Source organism: Morone saxatilis, unplaced genomic scaffold (assembly GCF_004916995.1).
Source record: "Morone saxatilis isolate NCDOM2014 unplaced genomic scaffold, NCSU_SB_2.0 Contig11, whole genome shotgun sequence".
Classification (NCBI taxonomy): domain Eukaryota; kingdom Metazoa; phylum Chordata; class Actinopteri; family Moronidae; genus Morone; species Morone saxatilis.
The window spans coordinates 14,910,683-14,920,970 of NW_023339663.1; the positions used below are offsets into that span (position 1 = coordinate 14,910,683).

At 38.9% G+C, this 10,288-nt stretch overlaps 1 protein-coding gene across 1 annotated transcript; it reads left to right on the forward strand.

The window, feature by feature from the left end:
* Positions 1-1,188: 1,188 nt before the first annotated feature.
* hnf4b (hepatic nuclear factor 4, beta) lies at positions 1,189-9,570 on the forward strand. The gene is made up of 10 exons (XM_035652137.1): positions 1,189-1,487; positions 2,882-3,053; positions 4,191-4,285; positions 5,606-5,712; positions 6,312-6,467; positions 6,672-6,759; positions 6,917-7,069; positions 8,710-8,967; positions 9,084-9,167; positions 9,362-9,570. The coding sequence occupies exons 1-10, from the start codon at positions 1,382-1,384 to the stop codon at positions 9,403-9,405; spliced, it is 1,263 nt and encodes a 420-aa protein (XP_035508030.1). The 5' UTR covers positions 1,189-1,381; the 3' UTR covers positions 9,406-9,570.
* Positions 9,571-10,288: the final 718 nt, after the last annotated feature.

The following is a 10,288-nucleotide window of genomic DNA, read 5'->3' on the forward strand; positions in this document are numbered from 1 at the left end:
TATAATTTGTTATAATTTGTAAAAAAAAAAAAAAAACTCTGTCTCAACACACACACACACTAACTCATATTCCTAAGATCTAGAGCACATTGTACATTTGTCTTGTATTTGTATTTGAGATCATATAGGCTACTGAGAGTAGTTCTTTTAATAACTGATTGTACATTACTAGATTATTACACAGAATATGAATGTAAGTGCATGCATGTAGAATTGCATCTATTTTTTTTTTTCCTTCCTAACCCTGACCTTAATTTGTGTAGATATCATGGAGTTTACAAAGTGAAAGAATTCAAACTATTTATTCAAGTTTTCAGTAAATGAGTAATGAATGCACTGTGGTGATTTATCTACGTTTTCCCGATGACATTTACTGTAATGTGGTATTTGTAACAATGCAGAGCAAATAGTTTTGCCTGGCCATAATGACTTATCTGAAGTTTCAATAGTGATTGGACTGACAGCCAAACTGTCTTGTATACTTTCGTTATCTGAATCAAAGAGGTTTAGATTAGCTTTATTTTTAATAATGTAGTAGGACTCCAGTGCCGATCAATAGCACCAAAGATATGATGGCATGCTAATTATGAGCAAAGGTGAACAACAGAGTGAAGTCTCTCTCTATCATGATAGTAAAACACTCTTTATCAACACTGTGGAGACGGCTACACACATTGTAAGCAAATGTCACCTGAGCCCCCTGCAATGAGGCTTGGTATTGTACAATATCACTCATGTCAAAACTAAAAGCAAAGGTTAATTAGGCACCGTCCATACTCTTATCAAAAGTCTCCCTCTCTGTTTATTTGCGCTGTATCACTCTTCTGTGCCATATTGATTGTCCAAGGTAAGGCAATACCATGTACATTTCCAGCTAAAATTTGATTTAAAAAAAACAACATTCCAGCATGCAACCTTTGGACTTGTCTTTGACTCTTTTTTTTATGACATTTATCTTCCTAATAAAAATGAACTGTCATGAATATATTGTAACATGTAAGTCACATGTCTTTCTCACAGGTCTTATCTGTTTTTGGTCCTCACAGTGAGTCTCTGAACTCTCCCCTTTATATGCTTTACTGATAAGAACCAAAGACAAACAGACAGTGAGTGGAGCGGACCATCACAGAGCAGCTTTTTAACTCACCACAAAAATGGAAAAAGTGACATTTTAAAGAAGTTCAACAGTTGGAGAGGGGATCAAGAAGACAAAAACAAAAGCTGCCAAAAACTGTGAAGAAGGAAAGGTACTGGTTCCACATGTGGGATACCTGTGACAAAGAGGGACTAAGCTCAATGCGTGATCTGGAAGTTACAGTGAATACTGTTGCATTTTTGTACAATTTTGCAACTTTTCTAACCACTGAGCCTCATCAGAGCCATGAAGCTTACTGGGACTATCCTTAAACTGGAGTACGCTCGTGGCAGCACCGATACTGAACATTTAAACAACATGATGGCGATACCACTACAAACAAATACAACGGGTACGTATGATGATAACAACTTCACCTAAATTACTCTGGTATACAAGCAGAGGACTCCCGAGTATCATCAGCTGTCACTCCACAAAATGCTAATACTAAGCTTACACTAAGAACGAAAAGTTTAGGACTGATTATTTTCTCAATAAATGTTTTGCCCTAAATGAATATACACCTGTGGCCCCTCACAATTTTAGTCTAAGGTCTTTAAATTTCTTGCTTAGTCTTATCAATGGCCCACAACCCAAAGATACTTTACAGTGATATAAAACCGAGAAAAGCTACAAACCATTATAATCGAGAATCTGGAAAAAGGTTTTGTTTGACATTCATGCTTAAAAAAATAATTCAAACGATAAATCAATAATCAAAATAGTTCCTATAATCCTATCCATCCTGTCATCTTTATAATTAGGGAGCTGTTGACTCAACTCAGGCCCTTTCCTTGCCACTTTGAATGAAGAAGCTTTACCAATAGGCCGCTGCTCAAATCCAGATAACTGCAAGGCAAATGTATTCTAATCTCTTAATTCAATCTAACTGATCTTTGACCACAGAAAGCATTTTCCTTGTTATATTGTAATCCCTTGCTGCTTCATCTTCCTAAACTAAATATGCAATTTACATACATTATAGCCTGCGGTCTGTAGTGCGAGCGTCAGTGTAAGAACACACTGCACTATGAACGTGTATTTGTCAGTGCTTTTAAAGGAGACAATCCTGCAGCAATCAAACACTGGCAGGATGCAATTTAGAGCAACATGGAAGGAGACTGAATTTAAACAGAGCGCCCAATGTGAAATTAGCCAGAAGAGAGTAGCGGACTTTGGCTTGCACTGACCTTTAATTAAATGGGGAGTTTCCTCTTCCTCTTGAGTAATAACTAGCAGTGCTCCTCCGAGGCTTATGGCACTGGCAGTCAAATAGAGCAGTGATATCTCTACCTATAACCCTGCTTTTATTATCACCATTGCTCCTGAAAGACCTATGAAACAGTGGCCAGGTGATTCCTAAGGGGCCGTAAGTTCACAATCAACACCATGCTGCAAAGTTCTCTGTACAAGGTTATTTCTGTTCCTCTACAGAGGCAGAATAAGATTCATTACATGCCTTCGTTCGTGAATGATGGTTTCTGTCAAGGTGCCTGAATGCTCTAAAAAGCTGATGTTCTCTCAGCTATTTGATCTATCTCCGATGCTTGTGGGGCTTATTAAATTAGACTCAGAGATCTTTACTTATTCATTAGCAACCAAATAAAAGGGGTCCATGTCTTAAAGGTCATAGAGAATCCCACTCCCTAACCATGTAAATGTCTATCACTTGTCTCTTATTCAAACTTCTCCTCAGGCATTTTCCCTGTATACTGTATTTTATCAAATATCTTTTTTAATTGATAGACTCACCAGTGTCGGCACCCACCTCATCACAGCCACAGCCTGATGGAGGTCGGACTCAGTGTTCCATATGCGCAGACAGAGCCACAGGTAAACATTATGGTGCATCCAGCTGTGATGGATGCAAGGGCTTCTTCAGGAGGAGCATTCGCAACAACCACACTTACAACTGCAGGTGAGCCTCATCATAGATCCTCCACAATACAACATATAATTATTCAATAGCATTGTATTCATTTTATATCTCAATATCCACCAACTTATTACCAAAGACTCTTTGTGACAGATAATACACACCAAGAGCAAAAACAATGATACTGAGAATTGCAAAAAGGTGTTTATTCATGGTGAAGTGAGAAGTTATTCTGTGGTGTTAAAGTTATCACCCACTGTACATCAGGGTGAGATGTATCATTGAAGAAACTTCACCTAGCAATAACTGAGACCAGTCCAGACATGGAAGCAATAACATATATATATAATGACAGAGGACTCTAAATAAATGGTGAGACATAACTGTAGGGTCTTTATTTCCCATGAGAGGAGCTGATTGAGCCAGATTCTGTCATGTCTAAGCCTGCATCAAAAAGTGGTCCTGAATGCACAGTGTCACATCAAAACATGTAAAAGCTCAAGGACAAAATATGACCAATTCCAAATCCTCAACACGACATTGTGTGTGTAAGTGTAGTTGTATCTACTGATAAATATCAAAGGGAACTTTTAAGGACCAGTGTGTAGGCTTTAGTGGCATCTATTGGTGAAGTTACAGATGGCAACCAACTGAATAACCGCTCGTCTTCCGAGCATGTAGGAGAAACTATGGTGGCCAAAACTCACGAAATATAGGAAGGCCCTATCTAGAGTCAGGGTTTGGTTTGTTTGTTCTGGGCTACTGTAGAAACTTGGCAGTTCAACCTGGCAGACTCTGTAGAAGAGGACCCACTCCCTTTGTAGATAAAAACAGTTCAGTGTAACAAAAACATGATTCTTATTGTCAGCTAGGTTACATTAGCAAGCATAACACACCTGAATGTCTAACCGAACTTATCGCTGTCGAGTTGCATTGTGGGTAATCTAAAACAGCAGGTTTTGTGAAGGAAAGAAGGAAGGAAGGAAGAAGAATGCATGGAATAAAAAAGTACCCAATTTGCTGAATTTATTTTGCTCATTTTTAAAACTATCCATTGTGAGTCCAACGTAGAAGTGCAATGCTAAAGCAGTGTAGTACTCTTTTAATATAATCTCACAGCTGTATTGAAAGGATTTACAGTATGTGAATCTGTGTTTATACAGTGCACATTTTTTTCAGGTTCAACAGGCAGTGTATTGTGGACAAAGACAAAAGGAACCAGTGTCGTTACTGCAGACTGCAGAAGTGCTTCAAGGCTGGAATGAGAAAAGAAGGTCAAAGGACTGTCTCGTTGAGCAGCTTTCTTTTTTTATTTAATACAATGCAGCACCAGTGTTTAAATTCTTTAACTCTAATCAAACCACAAGAAAATGCGTCAATGGTTCGCATGTATAGTCAAAACATAACAATTTCCATTATTATTATCATTACAATTACTATTTGTATTTTGATCATGTCATGTTGTAATTCTAGGAAAAAACAAGATCAGGAATGGTTTGATAGAGGAAAAGATATTTTTGTTTCTTTCTCAAGCAATAATGAGTGTGCCAGCGTTCATTTCCATGTATGTGTTTATGTGCAATAAGTATAGCTCTGGCCTTATCTTCCACTGACTCCAACAGATAAGCAGGGAGAAAGAGATGCGATCTGAGGAGCCATGAATAGTCTCTAGACATGAATAATTAACATGGCTGAGCATAGGCAAATATTTGCTCTGCCATTTTCTGGAAAGATGTTGCTCACAACCCCCTGAAGTGAAGGCCAAGGCCACTAATTTAAATGTTTACTTACCTAATTTGGCTGCTTTGCATAAAATGCTACAATATCACTTTCATATTAGACCAGAGTAAAGCTGTGGTAGAAATACATAGTAAAGCATTAAACAATAGTCATTTTATATACTCAATGTAACTGTTTACTCCAGACTTAACTGAAAATATTTGTTTGGGTCATTGTCATGCAGGACCCATGTCAGTGAAGCACAGAGGGAGCATCCCGCTCCTTCTCCTCTTCTAGTTTGATTAATACGCTCCTGATTGGTTGCTGAGAGGACAGCTCTGATGACTGATTACTCTGACACTCGGTCCTGTTGTCTGACTTTGTGGAGCCATATTGGAATCAGTCTGAGGCCATCCAGATTGCTCTGTTTCTAATGACTCTCACAGAGGGGTTGAAACATAATCCACACCATCAAGAATCCAGACATCCACGGCTACTTTTTATTGTCAGTGCCAAATATATCAAATCAAGATCCAGGATTAAAACATTACCTTCTACAACTTTGTTTCTGTGTACTACCTATTTCAAGGGGTGTATCAGAAAAGGTTTTCTCTATATTTGTCTTCTTCTTTCTGTATTCTACTACCACCTTTACCACCTTATCAGGGAGAAACTTTAAATAGATAAGTAACAAAACGATTTCTGGTCTCAGTTTTTTAGTCTTTAGTCAAAGTATTTGTATGATACAGCAAAAAATTTAGATTCCTTCATGTTTTTGACAAAAGTATTTTCTTTCAGGAGATATTTGCAGCTGAGGTGATGTCTGGAGAAGCAAGAAACTTCTCTGATGGTTCTTTCTTCTCTTTAATCTCCAGCTGTGCAGAATGAGAGAGACTGCATCAACAGCCACAGAGCCAAGGGACAGACAGTGGGTACTCTGTCTATCAGTGTACTGCTGAGGGCAGAGGCCAGTGTGCAACAGGTAACACATCGTCTTATTCCTTTCTCACATGCCAGCCAAGGGGTCCCTATTTCTGGAAATCATGTAGATAGAGGCCAAAGACAGAGAGGATATAGATTACATGTAAGACATGCCGCCATTAAATTCTTTGGAGGTTCTAGCTGTAGGCTGGATTCAGTTACTCCTTAGAAATGACAAAATTGCCGAGGGACCCCATCTAATCATAGCCCATTTAATTGCACCACTAGGTCTGGGATTGTGTGCCGAAGTTCAATTACCTTCAAATGCATAATAACAACCAGATATATGCTTTTGCATGTAAAAAGAATGCACAGAAATAAATTAGATCATTGGCAAATGAGCTACTACGCCATATGCTGCTGTTTTTTTCAAAATCATCATGTGGTGTCCCTCCTCTACCTGACTCGTCTTGCTTTAACCTTCACACCTCTTGGAGTAGCAAAGCACTCATACATCTAGCAGCATCATCACCTTCCTCATCATCCCCCGTTTATCTCCCTCACCGCATACACACTCACACACCTTCTCTAAGGTTCATTCCCACATTGCAGTATCACCTGAGCCCACTGTGAACTCACATTATATTTTGCTGCTCTCAGTTCCCAGCTCTGGTCTCACCTAGGAGTCATGACATCAACACGAAGCAGACTGCCTGCGTGGGAGTTGTGTTCGAGTCCATGAAGCAGCAACTCCTCCTACTGGTGGAATGGGCAAAACACATCCCGGAGTTTTGTAGTCTCCCAATAGATGACAGGGTATGAAACGGATTCAGTACCTAAAAAAATTTTTTATTCTAACAGCTAACCTATCAATGCAGGATAATGTAACAGCAGCTGGCTTTATGCTTTTCTTTTCATATAGTGTTTATATTTGTCAGTTCCGGTTGATGCCTAGGTGGACTAAACGTTTGGCATGTTATAGTTGTATGTGACATAAATTTTGTGTATGTCTGTGTGCAGGTAACCCTGTTACAGACCCACTCTGCAGAACATCTTATCCTAGGGGCAGCAAGACGCTCTTTACCTTATTACAATCTGATTCTTCTAGGTAGGTATTAAACCTCCTTATGACTGTATGCTTTTTTATTTAATTATTCAGTTATGTATAAGGGGAACTATGTATTTTAAGTATTGCATAGGTCTACAGTGATCTTCATGCTAAAATATGTTGCATATGAATGGATTTGGTTATGTGTATTGACCAGGTAACGACTTTGTGATCCCCCTGAGAGGTGCAGAAGTAGCAGTGTCCAGGGTGGCTTTCAGAATCCAAGAGGAGCTGGTCAAACCTCTCAGAGAGCTGGACATCACAGACAAGGAGTTTGCTTGCCTCAGAAGCATTGTCTTCTTTGCCCCAGGTCAGTCTGTGAGAGGGGAATGTGGACTGTAATTTCTATTTCACTTAACCTCAACCGTTGCACCAGACAAAGAATAACTTTTTTTGATGTTCTCGCTTGGATCCGTTTATTTTCTTGGCCTTTTGCGTCTGTAGTTTAGTCTGAGTGGTCTGGCGTCAGCGTGCTTCAGGGAGATTCTCTAATAATATCAGGATGTGGTGAAGACCTTGGCAGTCAGGCAGATGTGGCTGCCTGCAGAGCTTAACAGCCTGTTTACCTGAGGCAGCAGCAGTAGCAGAAGCAGGCTGGAGGACCAAAAGACCTAAGGACTGAATTCTGAGTTAACTCTGCCCCACAGCCCAGAAAAGATAGTCACCATAACTTAGACTTGGGATTATCACAGAATTTTTAATCAATCACTTTTTAAAGTTTTTGCTGTAAAACATAATTCAGTATTATTTCTATTATGCCCATTATACTCTGCTGTTCTGTGACTAACTTATATACAGAGTCAGTCTTAATAATTAATCAGATCTGTCAGATATATAGCTGACCTGATCGATAGTTCCCTTATGGTGCAACATACCAGACAACCTATTAAATATAATAAATGTAGAGAGCTGGTGACTGCCAGTCAGAACTCATAACAAGGATTTTCCATAATATGAAGGTAGTTTTCAACATCTGCACACAAACTATACTCACTGATGTCCTTTACACAGATCCAATATGAGTGTGACATTCAGTCCAATATTGATTATGTTCACTCAGTCTGAGAAAGGTCTCTAGGACTGACAAAGTGATTTATTAAAAGAAATAATTGCCTGTTGCAAAATAAATCTTACATAGATAGAAGGAGCATCATACATTGATTATATATTTGATGTAACCAGATCTGCTATTGGTTAATTTCAGTATTTATTCATCTCTTGTAACTAAAGAGCTGAATCTCATTTATCATCTGCCTTCCCAACCTTAGTGCACCAGATGGCTTGTTACACAGAACCTTGTGTGATCTTCATGTCATCTGCTTAGGATGGTTGCTGTTCACTTACAGTCTGCTAGAAAAGCTTGAATCTTGTTGCCTTATTTTTTTCTCCTCAATAAAAACTTTGTTTGGCAAGAAAATATATAATTTTTTTAATTTATAAAACAACGTACAGTCATTACAAAACACTCTTGCCCATGGAAAGATGATGCTGGATGTTAGGGCAGTGTAGAGATGTATTACAGGGTTTGTATATGTCAGCTCATTACTACATTATTTGTCATCTTCTATGTAGAAAAGTATGCCTTACAATGGCATACTGGGAACTGCAAAGGACTTGCAAAATATACGCTGATATTTTAATTAAACCAAAAATGGGGAAATAACAGACATATCTCTGATCCTCCACAAAAACGTATACCTACTTTTTGTTGTCATATATACTTATTATACAGTACAATTAAACTTAATTTCTTGATTTCATTCATCTCTGTTACGCATTCAACAATTATATTCTTGTCTATGTGGATAAAGTCCTGCCCTTCTTTCACTCATTGTTAATGATAACAATTCCCTGATAAAACTTTACTGAAGTGCATTCACAGCCCTTTTCTTTTATATACTGCTACAGTGTACCTCTTCAGTATATGTCCTCTTTACCTTTATCTTGCAGAGTGTCCTGGTTTGAAGAGTCCTCAGGTGGTTCGACATCTGCGTTTCCAGGCCCATTTGCTGCTAGAAGAAGCAACCTGTGAGAAGCGGGGAAGGTTTGGGGAGCTCCTGCTGATCCTGCCTCCCCTGCAGAGTGTGGCCTTGCAGATGGTGGAGACACTACACCTAGCACAGCTACTAGGCGAGGCCAGTATGGACAACCTGCTGCAGGAGATGCTGCTGGGGGAGGGAGCCAAAGCAGGACAGGGTAGAAGACACTGCTACAGGATTTCCTTGCAAGAAATTGACTTAATCTATACAGTATGTTAAACTCTGAACTGTACTGAGTTTGCACTAGTGTCATAATCCGGATGTTATTATGCTATCTTCCTTCAGGTGATGTCCTGTCTCAAAACCAGCAAAATGAGCAAAGAGTTTCTCCCACAAACTTTGTCTCTGTCATCTCTCACGTTTCAACATGTGAGCACTCACAATCTATCACACCAGTCCACATTGTAGTCTTATCAAGTCCAACAGTCAAAAACCATCAAAATAACAAATATATTCATAATGGTTTTTACCTGACATTTGTATCCTTGAAACTGAAATGTATTGATGGACACTGAACCCTCATGTGCTAAATGCCATTGCTGATGTCTGTCTGTCTCACACAGCTCTTTCAAGTGGCTTGCCTGCTGCCCCCACAGACTGGCACTGAGGTGTACAGACATGGCGAAGCTGCCAAAGAGCCCACAGCATACCAGAGGCACCTGTCCACACCAAGAGACTCCTCAAGAAGCAACAACTTAACCATGAAGTGGAGGAGTGTTATTAGCTTCAGACAGAGCACAAACATAAACACACACACAGCTACATACATACAAGAGTGATACTATAATCATTCTTCATTAAATAATGCATCTCTGTATTCAGTATTGGTCATTTGTCTGAGATCCAAAATAAATACATTTTAAATTTGATTTATACGAAAACAATATAAAACACTGAATTACTAATGCTCTGCACGTCACAGTAATAAATAGATCTGCAAAACATGTAAAATAAAACTGCTGATATATGTATATATATATATATATATATATATATATATACATATATGTTAACATTGCACTGAACTATACCTGAGAGTGATTCACTCCTTCCTATCATATCTACAGTATGTTTGAGTCATACACAGGGCTGAAGTGAAGGTCCTGAAATCGTCAGCAGAGGGCGCACAAAGCCTGTTTAGAAACACACTTGATGGCCCCTGAGAGGCAAGCTATTCTTTGTAAATAGAATCCTCCACTCATGTTTCTGTGTTAATCTGACTGGAAAAATTGTTGTTTTAATTGTTAACCCACCATAGTGAGCATTTTAGTAAACAATACTTCAATGATTTGGATTTAGGAACTAAGCGGTTTACTAAACTATTAGTTGTCCTTCTTTGGAACTCTTGCTGAAACCATCTTAATAATGGAAACTTGTTACATAGACCACTGGTAGTGGATAGTGTCCACCTTGATGACCAGAAAGCTGTTAATCATTAAGTCGGGATGAGAGGTAAGGGGACTCAGCATCACAGAAGCTCAGAAGGGTCT

Coding starts and splice junctions, on each gene's coding strand:
- hnf4b (XM_035652137.1), top strand. CDS start 1,382: ATGAAGCTTACTGGGACTATCCTTAAACTGGAGTACGCTCGTGGCAGC. Junction 5,713..6,311: donor CAGAGGCCAGTGTGCAACAG/GTAACACATCGT, acceptor TGCTGCTCTCAG/TTCCCAGCTCTGGTCTCACC. Junction 6,468..6,671: donor GTCTCCCAATAGATGACAGG/GTATGAAACGGA, acceptor GTCTGTGTGCAG/GTAACCCTGTTACAGACCCA.